This window comes from Euprymna scolopes, chromosome 36, assembly GCF_053919585.1.
Source record: "Euprymna scolopes isolate OS-2025 chromosome 36, ASM5391958v1, whole genome shotgun sequence".
Classification (NCBI taxonomy): Eukaryota; Metazoa; Mollusca; class Cephalopoda; order Sepiida; family Sepiolidae; genus Euprymna; species Euprymna scolopes.
Window position 1 is genome coordinate 82,536,926 of NC_136517.1, and position 25,983 is coordinate 82,562,908.

At 36.5% G+C, this 25,983-nt stretch overlaps 1 protein-coding gene across 2 annotated transcripts in view; it reads right to left on the reverse strand.

Moving 5' to 3' along the window:
* The window catches only part of LOC145260633 (amidophosphoribosyltransferase-like), a 129,145-nt gene that overhangs the window by 55,844 nt on the left and 47,318 nt on the right, over positions 1 to 25,983 (reverse strand). The window contains exons 1-2 of one of the 2 annotated variants that reach the window (XM_080118956.1): positions 10,410 to 10,503; positions 4,822 to 4,955 (exon numbers count right to left, since the gene is read on the reverse strand). In XM_080118956.1, coding sequence (XP_079975082.1) covers positions 4,822 to 4,888 — 67 coding nt within the window. In that variant the 5' untranslated portion in view covers positions 4,889 to 4,955; positions 10,410 to 10,503. Of the gene's footprint in view, positions 1 to 4,821; positions 4,956 to 10,409; positions 10,504 to 25,983 lie in introns of those variants that run through there. The other variant, XM_080118955.1, reaches the window with a different exon arrangement.

Sequence of the window (25,983 nt, forward strand, 5' to 3'; positions counted from 1 at the left end):
AGACATTACACGAGTTAGACACACATATGTAATACATACACCTCTCCAGGTGATACAGACCCCGTAATGTAACAAAATTACAAATGTATATTAATTTATTAAAAACTGTTTAAAAATAGATATACAAATTAGGAATACCTAAAACGATGAACGTTTGCAGATTACTATAGATACAGCATTATAAAATCACTTAATTAAAAATTTGATCTTAATTTAGTTAGGACAGGTCAACAAAAATGTTAAAATAATGATAGAGCAGAGACAGGCTCGCAACGTATCTTCTGTGAGGAAAGAGGTTGCAGGGAAGAGAAAAGAGAACTATCTAGTAGGTTTCAAAGCCAGTTTTAAACTCTATCAAGGCTGGATCATATGCGCTGAGCAGCTCCTGCCCAGATGTGGAAACAGTACTCCATTTTAGGATGTACCTGGCTCGAGGATTGCACTGGCAGTGAGATACGCACTGGAGTAGTAGAGCGATCCAACCATTTTTCTACTGATCTTGACAATAGACTGATATGTTCCATTTCAGATTAGATGTGAAGGTCAATCCCAGGAGCTTCCCCAAGAGGGGAGCCATTCATTTCACTTGGGTCATGATGGGAGTCAGAGCGATTAGAATGAAGAGAAGCTTGGTTTTCGATGCATTAAAATTAACCAGCCACCTTTTCCCCCACTGCATAAAAATTGTTGCACCTGAAAAAACAGGATTCCATTTGCCTTTAATGAAAACCTGCTTTCTTTTTTTGTTGCAGACCATCCACTAGTTGGCCAGTTGTATACAAATCCCAAAAGTGATAGGAGCCTTCTATCAAGTCTGAAAGTGACACAATGTTCAACGGGTGAGATCAGAAATGCACTGTTGTACAACTCATTTTCTCTACCGATCCAAGTTAGGACAACAGGACCATTGCCAGCACCCTCAAAATGCAAATCTGGATAGTTCAATGCTTAAGGGCACAGCTCAAAGTTTCCAGCCATGATTATGGTCTTTGGTGTGGTTTCAAGTGAGGGCCACATCATGCCACTTCACATCTTTGAAGTTGGTTTAAAAATCAACACCAAAGTGTACCTGGATGTGCTGAAGAGTGTGGTGATCCCTGGTGCAATCAGATGGCCGTTGGCAAACCTTGGGTGTGGCAGCAGAACTTGCCACTGACCCACAAATCCAAAGAGACCCAGGCTTGGCTTCAGAAAGAGTGCTTCGAAAGCACGATAGAAAGATCGCATAGCGTAGAAGTTGATCATCACGGTAAAAGTTAGGGCGACATGGAATGAGATCTACTATGCCTGCAATTAGTCAGCTCCTTGAACGGAAATCACCGGTGTGGACAATGCCCACTCAACTTGTACATTAATAATAGGCCGTAAATGATAAAGTTTTCTCTGATTCTCTCTTCTCTGATCTTGAGTGCATGGTACAGTGGGGGGAAGAGTTGGCTGGTTACTTGTAATGCATCTAAAACCAAGCTCCTATCTTTACATCATCAACGCTCTGATCCCCATCTGGCATCAATTGAAATGGACGGCTTTCGTCTAGGGGAGGCTCCATGTTTTGATAAGCTTCTGGGATTGACCTTTACTCCTGACCCAAAATGTACATCAAATCCATTGCCAAGGTCGCTGGAAAAATGGTGGGATCCTTCTACCGCTCCAGAAGATATCTCACTCCTCATGCAATTCTCTATCTATATAAAAGCCAAGTACATCCAAGGATGGAGTACTGCTGCCACATCTGGAAAGGAGCTGCTAAAAACCGCCTATCCTGCCTTGACAGAGTACAAAATAGACTTTGTGGCTTAGTGGGGGATGCTCTTTTCTCTTCCCTGCAACCTCTCTCTCACAGAAGAGACGTTGTGAGGCTGTCTTTGTTTTATTATTTCCATGGCAAGTGCTCGTCTGAACTCCAATCTCTGATTCCTCCTTCACCAATATTTCATGAAAAACACCCGTCTAGCTGAAACCACTGTCATTAATTTTTCCCACTCTTTATCTGTGCCTAAATCAAAACATAGATTCCATGAACAAAGCTTCTTTCTTAAAAGTGCACGTCAGTGGAACTCTCTTCCATTTGCCTGTTTCTCACCTGACTACAACTTGGATGTCTTCAAGTCTAACATAAACAAATTCCTGATAAACCGCCCCCTTAAGTAAGACACTTTATCAAATCTCTATCACTAACGATCACTACGATATTATTCCTTTGACTACTGTACACACAATAATCCTTATCCCCGAGTGGCTTCCGGGCCTTGATAAGTGATGACTACCATGTAAAAAAAAAAAAAAAAATGCAATTAGTCGGAAATCACCAGTGTGGATAACACCCACTCAACTTGCACATTAATAATAACTAGCAAGACCTGTGGAAATTTCATGCGATGAGAAATATATTTAATCAACAAATGTCTCGCAAAAAGCTGATAGTCATTTTGTATAGTGTGAAAAATTTGTTTTTCTGGAGATAGAAAAACAAATAGCATTTCTATGAAAACAGCGTCCATTGTATTTTAAATATAGAACTGAATTCAAATGAGATAAATAATTAAGTACTAATAAATACCCAGAAAGTAATATTGTGCTACATAGTTCAATACGAACAATAAAAACACACTGCAAGAGACAATCTTTAAATTTACTCTTGCAGTCCAGCACCTCCAGGCAAACAATGTCCTTTTTGTTTTTTCCCTATTTCTTTCAAATGTTCCCTTTCTTACCTAACGTTTCGCTAACTTCTTTCTTCAGTGAAAAACCACGTTGAAATTTCTATGAGTGGCTTTCTCACACCATTACAATAATAATCATATTATAATATTTGAAAACGAGGCTACGAGGGGCGTGCAATAAGTAATGCCCCTGACTCACTTCCCATAGCAGTAGAACAACGAAACTTGGCACAGTTATTAGTCTTTCTCTACATAGGAACCACCCAGAGTTATGCATTTCTCCCATTGTTTGATGCAGCTCTGGAGACCGTTTTTGTAGAACACCCCAGGTTGGTCCTCCAACCACAACGTGACTTCAGAAATCAAGGCTGCATCATCTGGGAAACGCTTCCCTTTCAAAAACAACTTCATGGCTGGGAAGAGGTGAAAGTCAGAGGGTGCAAGGTTCGGAGAGTAAGGAGGATGGGGTAGGATTTCATAATCACATGCCTGATCTGGTGACATGCGAGTTATTGACGAGAGCGTTGTCCTGCAGGAGGAGGGTACCTTTGCTGATCTTGTCCCGCCCCTTGATTTTGATAGCTTCCCTTAATTTCCTCAAAAGTGAAGCATAATAGGCTCCTGTAATTATGGTACCCTTTGCCAGGAAATCTGTCATCACTACTCCGTGCTGGTCCCAGAAGACTGTGAGCATGACCTTGCCAGCGGAGGGCTGCACCCTTGCCTTTTTGGAGGTGGTGAGTCCAAGTGCTTCCACTGCATTGACTGGGCTTTGGTCTCTGGATCATAGTGATGGACCCAGGTTTCATCCTGTGTAATCAGTCTTTTGAAAAACTTTGACTCATCAAAGGGAGGTCATTCATATTCTTGTCCAGGGTTACCAGACTGATCTTTTTTAAGCCAAAATTTTGTGACTTTTATGAAGCAGTTTGATCTTCAAAAATTGTATTTGTCCTTTTCCAAATAGCAACAGCTTTTGGGACAAGACCACAGTGTAGTATCTGTTCTGATGCTGCACTTCGCCTTTTCTGTCCTCAGCCAGTGGAGGAGATATCCTTCATGACTTGAGACAATTTTTATTTTTGTTCCTATCCAGTGCCTCTTTTTGGGGAGCTGGATTTCCTCCCTCACATTAAAAACCGACTGTGTCTAATACTGTCCTCGTGGGGAGACAAGTAAATAAGATTAAAGGAACGAGCAAACAGAAGATTATGTAGAGAGAAAAAAAAAAAAAAGGAAAGAAGATATAAACATTTATGTTTAACATATTAACACGTGGACGATGCTGGAGTGATCCTCTTTCATGTACCTATTTACTATGCCTCCCCACGGGACAGAGTTAGACACCAGGGTCAGTTTTTAACGTGGAGAAAAGGTACAAAAATAAAAATTGTCTCAGTCCTGAAGGAGTTCTCCTCCACCGAAAGAGAACAAGAAATGGAAGTGCAGCATCTGAAGAACAGATACTACACTTTGATCTTGACCCAATGTTGAATATGGTCATAGTTGCAGCATTCACTCTGGGTTGGTTGGGTCGTCGCTTTCCGACGAGTTCAGTCCTGGATATGACCTTAAACTATATCCGATGGTGAGGGCCCTGCTTGCAGGCTTTGGGGAGTGTGGAGCCACCCTTTAATTGCCATTGCTCCCAGGTCCACTCTGACCTGGAGCAGTAGTACCTGTTAGGGTCCCAACTATGGGTTAAATAGAAAATGACTTGAAAAAAACAAACAAACAAATATACTCTATTTAAAAAATTTTCTTCAAAATCACTGGATTCGGCATTAAATGACCTGAGAAGGGTTGATATGCTGTAAAACAAAAACAACCAACCATCCAACAAGTTCATGTCCCGAACCCTGCCTGATCAGACACAGTGATCCAAAGCTGCTTCCATCATACATGTAAGCCAGTCGCAGTTCCAGTGATGGACCCTGTAAAGTCTAGTCTGGCGGTGGTGTTGGGTCAATGAAATCACAGATAAAGTCACCTGGGTGTTGTCAAAGAGCGTGGCTAAACTAAGGAAAGCGTTTAGCGAGGAGAGATTTTTGGAGAGGGTGGATCTCATAGCGAGCGTGAATTGTATTGTTGGGGAAAAACTGTTGCAAGTGGACAATACGTGAATGACAATTGAAAATTTTAAGGTCTATAAACTTACCAATTCCCAAGTTTCCACGCATCTGTAACATATCTTGTTCTGTGAAAATGGTGTTGACCAGACCCATGCCTTTCTTTTGGACGAATTCAGTTTCCTTCCCATAACTAGTTGCAATTCCTGCACTCTCCTGTCCTCTGTTGAGAAAAAAATAAAATAAAATAAAGAACTACAATTTACAAAATTAATAATAGGTGGAATCTCGTGGAAACTCTGCGGGACTTTCTGCATCAATTTGCATAATTTACTGTTAATGATGATAACAATAACAACAGTAACAATAATAACGATAATGATGATGATAATGATAGTGATGATAACAATAGCAGTAACGATAATGATGATGATAATGATAACAACAGTAACAATAATAACGATAATGATAACGATAATAATGATAACAATAACAATGATAACAATAACCATAATAACAACAACGATAACAATGATGATGATGATATTCCTTACAAAATTTCTGGTGCTACCAGATCATACTGTCTGAAGATATCGCTTTCCCAACTTAAATGCACCAAACATTGATGTTATTTTCTTCCCCCCTTTCCATTGCAATGTCTTTCTATAAAGATTCTAACTAGAAAGATATCTAAGCAATGAATGCCAATAGTCATCCGATTCACCCCACCACCTAAAAAAAAAACCCAAAAAACTTTTTATCTAGTACTGCAACAACATTAAAAACTGATCAGCACCACGCACACACATGTAATAAAAGTATACCCGTCCCAGGACAAGTAAAATTACTTTCCCAAAACTTCTATGTTCCCTTACTACTACTAATAAATAATGCTTACGAAATTTCTGATTAGACTGTCTAAAGCAGGGATGCCTATCATGTCGATCACGATTGATTGGTTGATCGCAGAGACATTGTGGATAGCTCGCACGGTATTGGAAAAAAAAAAAAAAGTTGGCACTGGCAAACTTCCAGAATCTCGTGGCAGACACAAGAGCAGTCACGAGCACAGCTTGAGAGTACATGCTAGTTAAAACAAATTGGCAATTGTCTGTCAGAGTTTGAAAAATGCTTTAAAACAGCCTTACTCGAGCTACTCGCTACATTCATGTGCTAATCTTCCTAAGAAGATGCTGCGGTTGTTTCATTTGCATCGAATATTGTAACACCGTTTCAACTGAACTCTTCTGGAGTGAGGGATAAGATTCTGACACTATGAGGCAACATTCAGCTGATGCAGAGCTCATGAACAATTGTGGAACTTGTTCGCAGAGGACCCCCAACATCAGTAAATGTGCTATCTTCTTGCCTTCTGATAAAATGATGTCTTAATATATTAACTAGTTGTGGAACTTGCTCGTAGAGGACCCCCACATCAGTAAATGTGTTGCCGTCTTCACTGCATTATTTACGTGCACTTGTTCATGCGAGTCAGCCTTTTCCTACATGAAGATCAAAATCCAAATACTGACTGATGAGCATCTAGAAGTCTGCTTGAGGCTGGTTGTTAGCAGCTACTGTCTGGGCTATGCATCCACGACTCCAATATAGGTTGACATAGTAATGCGAGATACAAATACATATACTGTACATATAAAAATATTTTTTAATATATTTATAATGTTTTGAAGTTTCTGAATTTTTGAGATGAGGATTAGTTATTTGTATTATTATTCATCGGACTACTGTTCTCATCTTGAGTGTGATTTTCACAACGTTTCGGTCAATGTAACCTCCGACCTTCTTCGGGTGTATCTTGTCGAACTCGGGAATGTTTCTGTCAAACTCTGAAATTTGGACGGAATTTCGAGCGGGACCCTTTATTTATGTCACGGAGGTAGCGTGCTCTTGTTCCGTCAGCCATCACTGGATAGAGGTCCTAAGTAATTCACAAATGTATTTTTTCAGTCACCCACACTGAGAAACATTCTAGAGTTCGACAAAATACACCTGAAGAAGGTCGGAGGTTACATCGAACGAAACGTTGTGAAAATCACACTCAAGATATAAGAACAGTAATCCGATGAATAATAATACGCATATTTATAATGTGTTTTGCATTTTTAATAGGTGGTAGATCATTTTAACTTAGTAGTCAAAATGATCTACCACAATGATGAGTAGCTCTCATGCACCTCTGGTCTATAGATATCTTCTTCCAGACTTTAAGGCACCAAATATTCTTGCTTTTGTTTCTCCTTTCCCATTGCAAAACTCAATGATGTTCTCAAAAAAAAAAAAAAAAAAAAAAAAAAAAAAAAAAAAAAATTTTTTTTTTTTTTTTTACAAAACAACCAAACCAAAAAACTATAAAGAATATGAAAGCATAAAACCATTTTTTTTTTTTTAAAGTTACCAGATTCAGCATTAAATAACTTGAAAAAAAGAGTTGATATGCCATAAACCAAAACAACCATACAAAATTACAGCAACATCTGGGAGGCTAAATGATTAATGATACAAACGGACAACATAGGTGTGCCAAATTAAGACTCCAGTTTGGACCAAAAACACTTTCACCTGGGAATGTTAGCAACCATCACATGGTCCTTGTCGTAAGTACCCGATGTCTTTCTATAAAGATTCTAACTAGAAAGATATCAGGGCCACGAATGTCAACAATGATCATCTGATTCACTCCAAAAGAATCAAGATCTTTTTTGTCTATTACAACAACAATATTAAAACTGATCAACATCATTATATATATATATATATATATATATATATATATATATATATATATACACACACACACACTAGTAGTAGTAGTAGCCGGCATTGTCTGGTATTAAAACATAAATTCCTAAAAAAAACAAAAACAAAAAAAAAAACGGAAAGAAACTGAGACATGTGTATGCGTGTATCATGTTTTTTCTAAACGGTTCACTTCTTGTAAGTAAAAAAAAATCCTTGAGATGAGATCGAAACCAAAACCTAAAGACAGTGAGTCAAGTACGATAATTATTAGGTCAGCTGGACAATCTTTAAAAAGTGTTTTCAAACCTACTTATTCATAAGGAAGCTGTCATAGGAATGATTAGCACATCCACAGTCCTGAAAAAGTTGATAAACAGATAAAAATCCAATGATCCATACGTACAAATTTTTCAATTTTGACCCCTTAGCAGCCGTTTCTCCAGATGAAAACCGATTAACAAGTTTTCCACATTTCTAAATACTCTATATATTAAATTTTTAAAAATTAAAAAAAAAAAACTAAAACTTATTTTAATTCAATAAATGTTCAGATGTTTTATCTTGTGCTATTGTTAATCTAGTCTGTTTTGCTTTTATTAATGCGTTAAACTTTAACTTTTTGAATCGTCTCCCCTTGAAATTCGTCAAAAATGAAAAAAAAAAAAAAAAAAAAAAAATTCTCCAAACCTAAAATGCACAAGTGCCAAATAACCGATTGTAAAACTTACTGTTAGTCAGAAACTCCAAATGCTATAGGAATGGCCATGATAATAATGGAATCCTCCTGTTTTTTTTTCCCCCATAACTTTAATATGAACACACAGTCCCATTATTTTGCAAACACACCTCATTTTATTATGCAAACATGACGAAAGTACTGTGTCCCTGACAGGTAAACAAATCGAAAACCAAGTTTTCTATTTCTACTTCCCAGGGACTTGTCAAAATTTTCCCACGAAAAATGATACATTATCTCACCCCCCTCCCACACACACTCACATCATCGTTTGCCAGTAACAGTGCAGTAACAGGCAGTAAACGGAATTTGTTAGTTGATAGTATGTAAAAAAAAAAAAAAAGCATCAGTCTCATAAAAGGAAGTGTGTGTGTGTGTATGTAATGAGTTCCCTATTGACTCCTAAATGTTTGGACCCATTTAAAAAAAAAAAAAAAAGATTTCACACTTTATGTGACTGGCAGTGTTCTTAGATAGGTTTTGTAGCAGATTGTCTTCAATAAGTATAGATAATCAAAAAAAATATGATGAAAGAAGGAACAAGCGATTTTGACTAAAGTTAATGCCTTATGCATGTTCTATTATCACACAAGCAGAAAGGCCCGACATAAAAATCAACAATAGGCTCTTCGATATGACGGGCACGTTCGAAAGGGAGCTTTCTATATAAAGCACAATTGTGTCATGATACTTGACTTTTGCATTTCAACCTTTAATTCAAGCCATTACACATATAAAAAAATAATTTTGTAAAAGCAACAGTCGGTTCATTACAATGTATTGCGGACTAAGTAATTGTGGGGAGGATTTAAAAATGGGCGATTTTACCGCTTTCGAGCACAATAAAATGAGAGTGAAACATTAATTGATTCTCATTCATTCCCGGGCAATGTGAGGTCTCCCTGCTAATTAAAAATAAACGTATCTTTAGTTTTGCTGTTCCAGTTGGCCTAATAAGTCAAAATGGTGGAAAACTTTTTATTTTTTATATAAAAATTTTTTTTTTACTCTTGTTCACCATAAAGCAAAACATTTTGCAACTTGGACATAAGAACCCATGTCTACTGGGGACTATGTGAGGAGATGAGAGCAATTACTGTTCACATTACATTTAAACTTGTGCATGTCAGTACAGGGAAGCAGGAAACAGGGAAGGAATTCCAAAGCCTGGCAGTCGGTGGGAAGAAACTATTAGAGTAGAAGGCTTTCTGGCATATAGGGACCTTAACAGTGAAGGGGTAAGATTTTGCTGCTAGATGGGTTTGTCTGGCGTATGTACGTCAATGGGATACAAGTGAAATTAATTTGTCAGAGCACATTTCATTGAAATACTTGTAAAACAGACACAAATGCAACATTACATTATGATGGGACAGAATTTTCCTGTATTACCGTTTTCATTTTGAGTATTATTCTCACGTTTCGGTCGAAGGAACTTCTGACCTTATTGGGGTGTGTTTTGTTGGCAATCTACACAATTTAAAACGGAACCCTTTATTTAATCTACAGAGGTAGCATGCTCTCGTTCTGTCAGCCATGACGGGGTAGAAATCTTCTAAGTAATTTGCATACTTAGTATCCCCAACACTGAGGATTGAACCTTCGATCTCTAGAAGACTGTCACTTAGAACTAAATTTTACTTAGTACCGTATTTGTTACATCATGGGTCCTTATAAATTTCTACTCAGTCACGACTGATGTAACAAGAGCATGCTACCCCCAAGAAAAAAAAAAAGAAAAAGTTTCATTAAAAATTCTGTGAAAATTCCAGAGTTCAACAAGATGCACCTGAAGGTCAAAGGTTAAATAATTAGCCAAAACATAAGAATAAAACCAAAGTTAGAGACAATAAATAAAAAATATTTTTAAAAAATTTTAATTAAAAAAAAAAAAATCAATAAATAAACGCACGATTGAAAATAGTAATGTAATCTAAATAAAAAAATAATTTCCATCCAAATCTTATTAAAAATAAAAATAAGTAAACTGTTTATCTATAAATCTATATTTATGGCGAGATGATGTGATAAGGATCAGAAAGTGAGATTTAAAAAGTCAACATCCCAGAGGAAGATAACTGACTAAAAACAAACAAAAAAAACAAACAAACAAAAAATGCTTAGGCAACCCAGTCTGCAATCCTCGATAGAAGACTCATAAGCTATTTGTAATAAACTAACCGTTTTTCAAAGGGAGAAGATAAAACCTGGGAGAGTGGACGCCATAGAACTGCACACCACTAGAAGTATACCTCAGTCAACAAAGAACAAACTCTCAACAAAGGTCTATATTGCTAGTTTTGATGCTGTTATCACGAGATGAAATTGAAAAAAAAAAAAAAAAATTTTTTTTAATCACTATTTAGGATGGTTTGTGATATATATTAGTAGCGGGGATTATTTTCATTTCATCAACCAAATTTGGTTGGGAACTCAAAATAAAAAGATTGTCAATGACACAAAAATAATATGGCATGTAATTATTTTAACAACCAAAGCAAAAAAACAAAAAAAACAAAACATTTTTTTAAATGCTGAAATATATGTCATTAAGAGGCTAAATAAATAAATACAAACAAAATGGCTGACATTTAATAAACAGAAGATAAAAAGGATTCATTGAAAGCAACAGCTTGATTAATAGGCAAAAAAAAAAAAAAAAAAAAGATAAAAACAAAGAAATACATATTATAAAGTTGCGATTTCAAAAATAATAATCATCTCATTTGGAATGCCATTGTACATTCAGAAATAATATTCGATTCAATCTATCTATATATCTATAAAAGTGAACGTATCTGTATGTCTGCGTACATTTCCCTACGCAATAACAGTCAATTTCAGTCTACAGACTCGAAATTTGATATAAAGGGTACTGAGATTCGGGAAAATCTTTGTAATCCGTTTTCGGCCAGAAATTTGGCTGTTAAGGGGTCAAAGTTCAACGATTTGACCTTTGAGAACTCTCCAAACTCCTCCGCCAATTTTGGGTATAAACACTTGAAAGTTTAGATATAGGTTCCTTGAACATGGATGTAACTTAATAACTTGATTTGAGCCCCAAACAATAAATGTTAAGGGGTCATAATAAGGGTCAAAGTAAAAAAAAAATTGGACCTTTGCGATCTCTACCAAATTTCTGGTCTAAACATTTCAAATTTTATATAAAGGGTATTCAGAAATATGGCAAGCTTTTTAATCGAGTTGGGTCGAAAATTTTTAGTTACCAATATGCATGTATGTATGCATGTTTGGATGTCTGGCTAAAACTTTTGACAGAGGTGATGGATTTTTACAAGATCAGTATCGTTTTGAAGTTCGATCTTTCAGACAACAAATATCAAAAAATTGGCTAAAAACATTAATATCTTCACCTTCAAGTAGGCCCTTTTCAACCGGGGGTGGAGAGATCGCTTTTTTCACCGATATTTTTGAAAGTCATCCTCTCCTTTCAATTGTCTAGCCTACGTCACTTCCGGTTTAGCGGTGGTCATAACAGAATGGTTAATTGTAGGTATAGACCGTTTCATACCCTCAAAAAAATTCCAGCAAAAACCTAACAGCTAGCCGTGGTTATCTCTGGTATGTGTTGCTGCCATTGCGCATCGAAATTACTTTTTCCATTGCTCCCAACATAATAGATGTACTGAGACTAAATCCGCTTTCAGAACTGCCAGCAACCACTGTAAAAAAGTAATAAAGAACGCAAGAGAGTAGTATGTTCAGTTCGTCAAGTCCAAAGTAGCTGAGCAGCGGATTTGTTCCCACCAGTTTTGGCAAATAGCAAACAGAATCCTGAACAGAATCGTGCGCTCTATCCCAACTCTCATAAATGGACCTGAGGTAATCTCGTCAGCATCAGAAAAGCCAAACTCTTTGCCAAGAACTTTTCAGCTAATTCTAACCTTTGCGACCAAGGCTGCCAACCTCCAATATTTCCTCCTGTATCAGAAAACATGCTATGTGATATACAAATATCTGTACGTGATGTTGCCAAGCTAATCAAAAACCTTGATTCCAGTAAAGCAACTGGCCCTGACGGTATTCCAATTATAGTACTCAAAAAACTTCAACCAGAACTTGTGCCCATCCTTACAAAACTGTTTCAACACTGTCTTAAGGAGAATTGCTTCCCGTCACCCTGGAAAATCTTAGTATGCCCCGTATTTAAGAATTCAGGTGATCGCTCATCTCCTTCTCAGTACAGTCCAATAAGTCTCCTGTGCATCATGAGTAAGTTGCTGGACTCTGTGTTAAATAGAGAAGTAATCAACCATCTCAGCAAAAATAACCTTCTTAGTGACATGCAATATGGTTTCCGTTCTGCTAGAACTACAGCAGATGTGCTTACAGTTATATCTCATAGGATTAGCGAATCTCTCGACGGAGGCAACCCTTCTTGGGCAATTGCTCTTGACATATCAAAGGCCTTTGATAGAGTATGGCATAAAGGTTAACTTCACAAGATCTCCAGCTACGGTATAGCTGGAAAATTCTTCTCAATTATTAAATCATTTCTCTCTGATAGGTTCATAAGAGTAGTGGTTGATGGACAGAAATCAGAAGCTCTTAGTATTAATGCTGGAGTCCCTCAGGGGTCCATCCTGGGTCCAAATCTCTTCCTGATTAATGATCTTCCAAATCACATCCTTACATCATTCGTAAACATCTATGCTGATGACACTACTATCTATGGTAGCACATCTAAGACCGTAAACGACCAAGTTCTCTCCGATTCTCTCTCCTCTGATCTTGAGCAAGTGGTACAATAGGGAAAGAGGTGGCTTGTTACTTTTAATGCATCTAAAACCAAGCTTTTATCTTTACATCATCAACGCTCTGATCCCCATCTGCCATCAATTGAAATGAATAGCTCTCGTCTTGGGGAGGCTCCAGGTTTTAACCAGCTTTTGGGCTTGACCTTTACTCCTGATCTTAAATGAAACACATACATTAAATCCGTTGCCAAGGCTGCTGGAAAAATGCTGGGATCCTATTGATCCAATAGATATTTCACTGCTGATGCAATTCTCTATATAAGAGCCAGGTACATCCAAGGATGAAGTACTGTTGCCAGATCTGGGCAGGTGCTGCTAGAAAGGACTTATCCTGCCTTGATAGAGTTCAAAATAGACTTTGTAGCCTTGTGAGGGATGTCCTTTTCTCTTCCCTGCAACCTCTTTCTCACAGAAGAGATGCTGCGAGTTTGTCTCTGATGTATCGTTATTTTCATGGCAGGTGCTCGGCTGAGCTCTATTCTATGGTCCCCCCCCCCCGCCAAACTTTCACAAGAAACACCTGTCTAGCAGAAAACACTATCACTAGTTTCCCCCACTCTTTATCCGTGCCTAAACCTAAACGTAGATTCCATGAACAAAGCTTCTTTCTTAGAACTGCACGCCTATGGAATTGTCTTCCGTTTTTCTGCTTTCCAGCTGACTACAACATGGTTGTCTTCAAGTCTAACGTAAACAAGTTTTTAATGAGCCGTTCCATATAAGTTAACAAATTTACCGAATCTCCATTACTAACGGTTACAATATTGTCCAATTTCTACTGTACACTCTTTAACCCTTATCCTCGAGTGGCCTCTTGGCCTTGATAAGTGGTGATGCCTATGTAAAAAAAGAAAAAACAGCAAAGCATTCTTTTCCTCCTTCGCAGTACTGGTTCGAGCATGCCTACCGAGTACCACTTTTTTTTGTTTTTTTTTGACACATCCAAACACCCGGGCAATGCCGGGCTGAAATGCTAGTATATCTATAAAAGTGAACGTCTGTGTGTATGTGTGTGTGTCTGTGTGCATTTTCCTACACAATAACTCTGCCAATTTTCAGTCTACAGACTCGAAATTTGATATACAGGGTACTGAGATTTGGGGAAATCTTTGTAATCCGTTTTCGGCCAGAAATTTGGCTGTTAAGGGGTCAAAGTTCAACGATTTGACATCTGAGAACTCTACCAAACTCTTCCGCCAATTTTGGGCATAAACACTTGAAATTTTAGATATAGGTTCCTTTTGACATGAATGTAATTAATAACTTGATTTGAGCCCCCAAACAATAAATGTTAAGGTGTCATAATAGAGGTCAAAGTTAAAAAAAAAAAATTGACCGCTTTTTTTTTTTTTTTCTTTTTTTGCTCAACATATAACTCCAAACAGCTGGGCAACGCCGGGCAGCTATGCCGGGCTGAAATGCTAGTAGAGAATAGTTGTAACATGTTTTTTTACCTGTTAATGGACCCAATACGTAGATAGAAGTCTTGCAAAGAAATGGAAGGAAGGAAAAGGTAAGAAATCCAGCTCACTTTTCCACTTTTAACAAAAAAGGTATTTATTCTTGGTATTTCCAACAACGCAAATCATTTTTTAATTTTTTCTTATATTATTATTATTATTGCTATTATCTTTATTATTTATGTCTTTCCACGTTTTCTTTGGCCTTTCTCTGTAACCCGAATTTGCTAACTCAATGGTGCTACATCTACTAACCCGAAGTTTCATCCCTCCTTTCAACGTGGCCATACCATAAAAGTCTCCTATTCTGCATACATCTCTCTCTACTGCCTAGATTCAATCTTCCTCTGGAAACCTTTCTTCAAGACTCGTATTACATTTCCATTGTATCATTCTCATATCATTTCTTACCATGCAACGCATGTCCTCAATCCTCCCAGATCAGCTTTTACACTTTCATACACCATTACTGAGGAGACGATTCCAATAATTTTCGATTCTCTGAACATTGCTTCTTTGTCCACATGTGTCCTTCTGTCTCTCCTGTGACATCACTTTGTGCAGCTGGCTTGGTCATTTGCATACATCAGCTGTTATACAGCTGCTGCAGCTAACAGTGCTAGTGGCTTTATTACATAGTTAATAAATTGAAATTCTTTTACGTTGTTATTATTTTTATTATTTTCATCTTTATTACTTTTTATAATTTTTATTTTATGCATTTTCATATTTTATTTAAAATATTTTTCATGCTGAACGATGTTGCAGGCAGCATAACGTTCGCCAAATCTTTTCACGTCCGTCGCGTGTGCTCGGATTGAATCTGTTCAGATCGGTAAAGAGCACAGGGTGCCAGTGGTGTAGTTGCCAATTTAGACCTACAATACTGGGCAGTGAGAATAGCGCCCCCTACAGGATGTCAGGTCCTTAGGCCACCCACACGGAATCCATTTCTGATTATTTGGTCAGAAACATTAACACTGCTGGAGGTCATTTTGTAGGGCTCTGGCAGTGTTCATTCTGTTCTTCCTTGCATAAAGGTGCAGAAACTGATCCTGCTACAGGTTTAAGGATCTTCTACAGCCTTGTCCTATTCTCCTGGAATAACTACCTGTAATCTCCAGGTTCTTGAGACTGTGCTGAGATAGCGAAACTTCTTGCAATGGCATGTATTGATGTGTTATCCTGGCGGAGTGGCATTACTTATGCAACCTCTGTAGCATCCATGTACCGCATCATGCTATCAACAGAGGTTAATCCAAAGTCCCCCTCTGGTGCTGCATGTGAGATGACGCCACAAAAAAAAACACTGAAGAAATGATGAATGTAAGAAGTGTAAAGGGCCAACATTGCCTTCACATTTTCAACAAGTTTCAGAAAAATCTAATGGATGCGGCAAAAGTTATGGGTTAAAAAAATGTCATTTTTTGCAATTTGGGGGCATTTGTGATCCCTTTTGAGCTCCTGGGAATGCTGAATCCCAGTGAAAATGGATGAACGGTACAGTTTCACGTCTTAAGACATGTTTATTTGAATTCAGCACCATGGAAAACCACTACGTAGACATACATATTAAGTTTTTGAGTAATATGAAAAAAGAGCTCCAAAAAGGCACGTTTTTTTAGCCCTGAAAGTCTCCGGGGATGCGAACCAGAAGTTTTCCAGGATCACCCATACTGGATTTATATTACGAACAATGGGCTCCACATTTTGGCCAAGTTTCAGAAAAATCGAATGGATGGATCAAAAGCTATGGGGCAAAACCTGTCATTTTTTTTGCCATTTTTTTTTTATACCTCTTGAGCCCCTGGGTATGCAACGGGAATTTTCACAAAAAAAAAAAAAAAAAAAATTCTTTTTACTGTACACCATCTATTTAATGAAATACAATTTGTGGCAAAATTTCAGGAAAAACTAATGGATGATTATCTGACAATCGTCCGGGATAACGGACCGACGCCACTAAAAACATAGGTCCCTCTCTGATAAATCGGAGGACCAAAAACAAAGCAGTAGAAAGTAAGTAAAAAAAAAAAAAAAAAAAAAAAAAAAAAATCAACCAAAATAGATGAGAAGGAAAAATAAGTATCAGTAGCCTTAACCATTCCTGTTTTGGAAGGCGTTTCATTACTGCCCATTCTGAAGCACCTGTTGTTGATTTCATAAAATAACAAAGCAGCTGAAACTGCTACTCAACTGACCAACAGATCAATATTCCAAAAAGTTTGATAGGTTGCTATACTCTGATTAAAAAGTGTTTCTCCAAATTCTTTTTAACAGTGTGTATATACATAAAAACCATCAAGTGCTAAACATCGATCCGAATTAACCATTCAGGATCAACATAGTATCGATAACCTTTACCCCTAAGTTGTTTTGTAATGTTGTTGTTACATGTCTCCACTTGGACCCACACGTTGTACGCAAACAGTCGCAAGGAAAAAAAAGACAAGGAAAGAATTTGACTCATTTACTTTTTCGTTGAAACAGACATTTATTTACAGGTACTTTCCAGAATAATGCCTTGTCTCTTGTTCTCAAGTCGTATTGAACTCTAATATGCTTAATATATGTCTGGCGTGCGAACATATGATACTCTTTTAGTCCAACCATGTTTAAGATGAATCACATGAGGGATGTCACAACAGTAACGAGAGAATGAGGAAATAACTGTAAAAAAAAAAAAAAAAAAAAAAAAAAAAAAAAAAAAAAAAAAAAAGCTAGTTAAGATTTCCAATTTTTTGTCTTGTTACAACATGTTGGTTCCCAGTCAATGTTGGAGATAGGTCCTGAATATGACCTTAAACTATATCCGAAGGTGAGGCTCCAGCTTGGGGGCTTTGGGAAGTGTGGAGCCACCCTTTACTTGCCATTGCTCCCAGGTCCACTCTGACCTGGAGTGGTAGTACCTGTTAGGGTCCCAACTACGAGTTAAATAGAAACCGACTTGAAAAAAAAAACATTCTGTTAAAAACTTTTTCAAAATCACTGGATTTGGCATTAAATAACCTGAAAAAGGTTGATATGCCGTAAAACAAAAACAACCAACCTTCCTGGAGACAGTGCTGTGGGGAGCGCTAGGGGTGGATACCCTGGGAAGTAGAAGGGACTTTAACCGAGGAAGAAAATGATTCACAGAAGGGAGCGGTTAAAGTTGTTTGCGACAGTTCATTTTACGGCCTGGACAAACAGGAGCACATTATGGTCGATGCAAAGAAGAGGAGCTGATTAATAACAGACAGCTACAACGTTTTTTTTAAGGGGGGGGGAAATCCTTTTTCTGTGCTGACGGTATCGCACACATCCAGAGTATAACTGATTTGTACAAACATATTAAAATGGAAATAAATTGAACATTAAAAAAAAATAGAAGGGTCACCAGTTAGCACGTGCTAACAAAAACAGAATTTTGTAAATGGAAAAAACAAAAAAAACAAAAAAAAAAAAACAATTTTATATCACAGTCTTTTCATACAAGAGATGAGAATAGAAAAGTTATTTTTCAATCAGGAAGTGTTCATTCATGCGAAACTTTGGGCAAAAAAAAAATTGAAGGAGTCGTCAAAAGGCTTAGAATTATGTAGGTCATTTGTGTCAGAGTTTGTATTATAATATTTTTTTTTCTGGGTTAGTGTAATGAAAAACGTCTTGGCCGAGTCCATTTTGTCACCACCTCACAAAAACACCAAAACAAACAAACAAACCAACACAACGACAACCCAACCAACCAAATGACAACCAAACAACAACAAAACCAAATGACAACCAAACAACAACAAAACCAAATGACAACCAAACAACAACAAAACCAAATGACAACCAAACAACAACAAAACCAAATGACAACCAAACAACAACAAAACCAAATAAACAAACAACAAAACCAAACAAACAAGTTAAAGGGAGACCACTCTAATCAAAATTCCTTTTATACAGAGACAAGAGGAGACAACTAAACAGTCTTAACTCAGCTTAACAATCCGGCCTATAAAAAATCTTATCTCAAATGAAAACAAAAAAAAAAAAAAAAAAGAAATAAAAAAGAAAAAGGATAAAGAAAGACCTGACCAGAGATACGTTAGTCTGGAAGTCAATTTCTAAAACGCATGCCAGCATGTAAAAATGCTCATCAACCCAAATATAGTGACATGCGAAAACATCTCCAACGTGATATGTATATTCAGATGTCTGTCTCACTTTGCCATGACCTTGAAAAATCAGACAGATCAATTATAAAAAAATGAGAGACAGATGTTAATTACTTGCTTTGTTGTTTCAATGAATGAATTTAATTTATCAATGAACATAAATATTAGTATTAGCAGGCCACCCGGTGTTGCCTGGTCGTAAAATACACTTAAATATGATAATTCAATTTATGCAAATTATTATTATTTATTAGAGCCAATTCTCTATTGATTAGATATAATATCTAATATACAATAAGGGCTGCTCGGCATTGCCAGGTCGTAAAATATGTTTAATAAACTATATCTGATGGTGAGGCCCCAGCTTGTGGGCTTTGAGGAGTGTGGAGCTACCCTTTAATTGCTATTGCTCCCAGGTCCACTCTGACCCGGAGTGGTAGTACCTGTTAGGGTCCCAATTATGGGTTAAATAGAAACTGACTTGGAAAAAAAAAAAAAAAAAATTCTATTAAACTTTTCTTCAAAATAACTGAATTTGGCATTAAATAACCTGAAAAGGGTTGATATGCCATAAAACAAAAACAACCCACCAATCAATCAATGTATGCACATTTCACATTTATTATTATTATAATTATTATAAAATCAATACTCTATTGATTATTATATTGTACCCAATATATAACCGTGATTTCAAACAAAAATAACTTGGGTGCTATCTGCTACAATCGTAATCAAAACATTTAGCATTTGAGCTTTAATTGTTTGAACTCTCGCCGTAAGGAAAGGAAAATGTTAACATTTAACCAACTTTAATAAACAAATGTATATTTGCGAATGTGTAGAATTGAACTTTAAGTCAACTTATGCCTGCTAAGTTCCAAATTTTTTTTTCCATGTTGACCTCTTAACAAATATTTTTACCGTCCAAATCCCCTATGTATCAAGTTTCAAATCTGTAGACCAAAAATTGACAGTAGTTTGGTAGAGACCTTTCCTCACACAGACAGACAATGGATGAAAGTTTTAAAGATAGGCTTAAGAAGATTAAGTCTGGACAGTATAGAGTGATACATGCAGAAGAGGAGACTTTGTTGGTATGGTTACATTGAAATAATCAGGGCGCTATGGACAAATTTATCTTTAGTTGACCTTTGACAACTAAATATAATCGTTTACTAGCCAAATACAAAAGTTACTAATCAAACCAACGTGATTTTTAGAATATGACATCTTCGTTTCATGACGAGTATGTACATCATAAAGATTTTTGTATTTTTTAATAAAGTGTAATTCTAAATATACAACAAATTTTATGTTGATACTTGAAGGTATAAACATTCTAATTTCTTCAGGTGTTTTCTTTTTTTAAAGTCTTTGTTAAAAAAAAAAAAAAAAAAGAGTATATTGTTCTATTAAATTTTTTCTTGTTTAAATAATTTAATTTTGTTCGTTTTATTAAAAAAAAAAGTTGAAAATATATTTTTTATTCTGTAGTGAGCTTTGGAAGATTATCAATGAAAGAAATGCATTCGCCATTATTTCTAGTCATCACTTTGAAAAATCACTCACAATGTAGAGCCCTGATAATGAATGGTTGGTAGACGTAGAACAGTTGAGATTGGAAGGTTAGTTGACATGGATAGAGCAAAGAACATGGGTGGAAGTGATAAGGATGGATTTCAGAAAAAGAGGCATAAAAAATTGGCTAGAGATAAATTTGTTTGGAAGTGAATTTGTTCAACACAAGCCAGTTAATGTTCTAAAAATTAATATCCGTTCAACGAATATTAGTTTTTAGTGTGAATAGTTAAGTTTTCTTTCATAATCAAGTTGAATTCAATGTTATCAAATTTCAAACGGTTTGTTTTGATGAGACTGGAAGAGGCTTGCAAATGATAAATGGTGGTTTTGGAAGACATTAATTTCTACCTCATCATTGATAGCAAAGAAAAAGAAAAAAACGAAAAGTAAAAAGAAAAATGAAAGGTACTGAAAAAACGAAAATTAAAACAGAAGAAAAAAAGAAAAAAAAAGACAAGAAAAGAAAAGGACAAGAAAAGAAAAGGACAAGAAAAGAAAAGGACAAGAAAAGAAAAGGACAAGAAAAGAAAAGGACAAGAAAAGAAAAGGACAAGAAAAGAAAAGGACAAGAAAGAAAAGGACAAGAAAGAAAAGGACAAGAAAGAAAAGGACAAGAAAGAAAAGGACAAGAAAGAAAAGGACAAGAAAGAAAAAAGACAGGAAAAAAAGAAAAAAGAAAAAGACAAGAAAGACGAAAAAAAACGAAAAGACAAGGAAAGAAAAAAAAGTGAAGAAATAAAAACGCAATAAAGGAATTTTTATTAAATATTGTTGAAAAAAAAAAAAAATCCGCATTTAATATTTAACAAATTTAATAACATTTTTTTTATATTGTTTAAAAAAAAAAATTCTTTTCGTCATAAATTTCGTAAAGTTTTATCAAAAAAAAATCCATTCAAATTATCTCTCCTTACATTTGCAACAGCATTCGCTTAAATAGCGCCTTTCTATTTATAAAACATTTTAGTGATGAAGCTATCTTGTATTCACAGAATCAGTTTCTGTTTTTTATTTTTATTCTACCGATCATGATACACAGCGTATCGCGAAAAGTGCACCATGGTACTTATGTGACCTGCTTGCCTAGTAACGTGCCTATTCACAAGATAGGGGGGCGCATGGTGATTAGGGGGACATGGACTAAATGTCAAGAAATAAACAGATTCAGTTTGAAAAAGTGTACCAGCCTGCAGGTGTAACTATTTACACCTGGGTATGCGAAGCAGCATCTACCATGAATGGAACTGCATGTTATCGTCAAACATTCGACTCCAAGTAACCGGATACCAACAAGTTGTTGTCTGACAATGTCATTATCAAAGGTACTATTTATTTACAAGTGAAGAAGTACTGACTCAGTACGTACTGGTATCAGTGAACATGGCTTGCAAAGACTATTTATAAACACTAGAAGATGTACCCGGTGTTGCCCGGTATTAAACGTAACGTTAAATTCCTTGAAAAACAAGACGAGCATGCAAGGTCTCCCTCCATCAGTGAAAAATTTACTTTCACCATGACTAATGTTTGTGGAATTTAAAAAAAAAAAAAAAAAATCCAAGGTGTGATTATTGAGAAAAGTGAACAAACGAACAGGAGTGAATTACTAGGCCCAATCCCTCCTTTGTCGAGGGACCAAGAACCCCCCCCCCCTCAAGAAAAAAAAAACCCAAAGAAACCAAGACATGTGCATGGGAGTATTTTTTTTTTTTTTTTTTAAACAGATCACTTCTTTTAAGTGAAAAAATAAATTTTTTTTTAAATACTCGAGCTGAGATCGAAACCGAAACCTAAAGACACTGAGCAAGTATGATAACCATTAGGCCAGCTTGACACAATCTTTACAAAGTGTTCTCAAACCTACTTATTCTTAACATAAGTAATCTGTCACGTGAACGATTCACACATGCGCATTCGTGAAACACTTAGCAAAGAAATAAAATTCCGATGACTCCCACACACCGATTTTTCAATTTTGATACCTTAGCAGCTCTTTCTTCCGGACGAAAACCGATTACAAAGTTTTCCGCATGCCTGAATACCAAATTTCAAGTCTGTAGATCAAAAATTCGTTGAGTATATAGGTTTAGAAGTGTCCTCTCTCTCTCTCTCACACACACACACACATTCTCAGTTTCATAGATATATAGATTACCTATAACGATGAAAATTCAAAAGAGCTAAGATAACATCAATAACTAACTAGCAGGGTTACTTAACACTGCCCTGAGGGTAAAAGTGTAACATTTTTAGTAAAATTTCTATCTCTTCCCTCTTTTTCTTCTGGCCAACTCATTCTTTCTGGGCACACACACATGCACACCTTTATGGATTCATCAAGAAAGGAGTTGGCATAAAGGAAGTAATTCCTTCATTGAATAATCTATATATCCATAAAAGTGGGAATGTTTGTGTGTGAGGACAATTCTCAACCTATATACTCAACAAATTTTTGATCTACAGATTTGAAATTTGGTATATATGATATTCAGACATGTGGAAAACTTTTTAATCAGCTGCTAAGGGGTCAAACTTGAAAAATTGGTATTTAGGGGGGTCATCGGATTTTTATCTGTTTGTCAATTGTTTTATGAATGCGCATGCACGAATCGTTCATAATCATATGACAGTCCTTATGTTAAGAATAAGTAGGTTTGAAAACACATTTTTAAGATAATGTCAAGCTGGCCTAATGGTTATCATACTTGACACACTGTCTTTAGGTTTTGATCTCGATCTCAGCAAGAGTTTTTTTTTTTTTTTTTTTACTTACAAGTGGACGATTTAGAAAAAAAACGTAATACTCGCATGCACATGTCTCAGTTTCATTTCATTTTCTTTTTTTTTTTTTTTTACTTAATTTTTTTTTAATAAAGGAATTTAGCATTACGTTTAGTATGTATGATATTTATGTTTATAATAAATAAGAAATCTGAATTAATAAAAAATAATTTAATAATAAATAATAATTTAATATAATATTTATGCATATTTTATGACTGGACAATGTCGGGCGGCCTGCTAGTAGTAATAGTAGTAGTAATTATTATTATTATTATTAGTAGTAGTAGTAGTAGTTCCTTTTGGTAAATATACTAGCTGAAAAACCAAACTCTCCTGATAGAAACCAAGCAAGTTTAGGGATGAAGAATTATTTTTTTTTTTTAATATGATTTTTCCAGAGCAATGCTAGTCAAGAAAATACTAACTTTGTGGGTTTTTGTTTTGTAGTTTTTTGGGGTTTTTTTTTTTACTTTTAGCTGGACATACAGACAACTGACCTTTATATAATAGATAAGGATTTGGTATCTGTTTGTCTGAAGCTGAACCTATACTATTACTTTCATTATTAACGGAGATTTAGTATCTGTTTGTCTGAATCCAAAATTATACTGTTACTTCCACGAATGCTCAATTTAGGAAGAGTGGTAACGTGATACCATCCTTCCAGACATTACTGTAGTAGTTTACTCGATGTCATGAAACCATTCTCCCAGGCTTACCTCCTCATTTTTTTTGGGGGGGGGGGAGAAGCATGTTTATTAGTTATGATACCAGCTTTTTAGGTATTATTCCCCCCTCCCTTTTTTGGGGGGGGGGGGTAAAATAAGTGTAGTATTTGCTTTATGGTAATGTTACCATCCTCCCAGGAATTATCTTCTCCATTGTTTTTTGGTGAGGGTGGGTATATATTGGTGAAAATATACAATCTCTGGTTACATATTTTTCACTAGCAAAAGTCACAGATAATTACGATGGTAGCAATTCACAGAGAGCAGTCAATATCTGTCTGCAATTTAAAACTGCTAATTTTGTGCATTTTTTTTTTTTTTGTTTGAGACTATCAAAATACATTCCAATATTATTGATAATGTTGCCTCATTCATTTTTTTTATCAGTTTTGTATGAATTCATATTTTGAAACATGACGTAAATCATAAATTTATGATGTCACACCAAAGCTATAATGATTTTGTCAAAGTAAAGTTTTAAGCCCTGTTTGTAAGAAAGTTCAAATAAATCGGTTGGTAGAACCTCAGACTGAATGTTTTTATTTTATTTGTTTTTACAAGAGAGTAAACATTTAAAAAGTTCAGGTTAAGATGGTCACTGAAACAGTGTAGTGATCACTAATGGGGAAAATTTCAACATATTGGACTTAAAAACAACTGTTTGATATTGAAGAAAAAGAAATAAAAAAAAATAGGAAAGAAATGGAAATAAAAGGGGGAAAAGCCAAAGAAACTATAAAAAGGAGGGGAGAGGAAAGAAACCGTAAAAAGGAGGGGGGGGGAAGAAACCGTAAAAAGGAGGGGGGGGAAAGAAACCGTAAAAAGGAGGGGGGGGAAAGAAACCGTAAAAAGGAGGGGGGGGGGAAGAAACCGTAAAAAGGAGGGGGGGGGGAAGAAACCGTAAAAAGGAGGGGGGGGGAAGAAACCGTAAAAAGGAGGGGGGGGAAAGAAACCGTAAAAAGGAGGGGGGGGAGAAACCGTAAAAAGGGGGGGGGGAAAGAAACCGTAAAAAGGAGGGGGGGGGAAGAAACCGTAAAAAGGAGGGGGGGAAGAAACCGTAAAAAGGAGGGGGGGAAAAAGAAACCGTAAAAAGGAGGAGGGGGGGGGAAAGAAACCGTAAAAAGGAGGGGGGAAAAAAAAAACCGTAAAAAGGAGGGGGGAAAAAAGAAACCGTAAAAAGGAGGGGGGAAAAAAGAAACCGTAAAAAGGAGGGGGGAAAAAAGAAACCGTAAAAAGGAGGGGGGGAAAAAAGAAACCGTAAAAAGGAGGGGGGAAAAAAGAAACCGTAAAAAGGAGGGGGGAAAAAAGAAACCGTAAAAAGGAGGGGGGGGGGAAAGAAACCGTAAAAAGGAGGGGGGGGGAAAGAAACGGTAAAAACGAGGGTGTGAAAAGAAACGGTAAAAACGAGGGTGTGAAAAGAAACGGTAAAAACGAGGGTGTGAAAAGAAACGGTAAAAAGGAGGGGGGGGGGGGAAAGAAACCGTAAAAAGGAGGGGGGGGGGGAAGAAACGGTAAAAACGAGGGTGAAAAGAAACGGTAAAAACGAGGGTGTGAAAAGAAACGGTAAAAACGAGGGTGTGAAAAGAAACGGTAAAAACGAGGGTGTGAAAAGAAACGGTAAAAACGAGGGTGTGAAAAGAAACGGTAAAAACGAGGGTGTGAAAAGAAACGGTAAAAACGAGGGTGTGAAAAGAAACGGTAAAAACGAGGGTGTGAAAAGAAACGGTAAAAACGAGGGTGTGAAAAGAAACGGTAAAAACGAGGGTGTGAAAAGAAACGGTAAAAACGAGGGTGTGAAAAGAAACGGTAAAAACGAGGGTGTGAAAAGAAACGGTAAAAACGAGGGTGTGAAAAGAAACGGTAAAAACGAGGGTGTGAAAAGAAACGGTAAAAACGAGGGTGTGAAAAGAAACGGTAAAAACGAGGGTGTGAAAAGAAACGGTAAAAACGCGGGAGTGAAAAGAAACGGTAAAAACGCGGGAGTGAAAAGAAACGGTAAAAACGCGGGAGTGAAAAGAAACGGTAAAAACGCGGGAGTGAAAAGAAACGGTAAAAACGCGGGAGTGAAAAGAAACGGTAAAAACGAGGGAGGAAGAAGAACCGGTAAAAAGTGAGATAGAAGAAACGGTAAAGGGGTGGGGGAAAGAAACAGTAAAGGAAAAAAAGAAACAGGGAAGGGAAAAAAGAAACAGGGAAGGAAAAAAAGAAACAGGGAAGGAAAAAAAGAAACAGGGAAGGAAAAAAGAAACAGGGAAGGAAAAAAGAAACAGGGA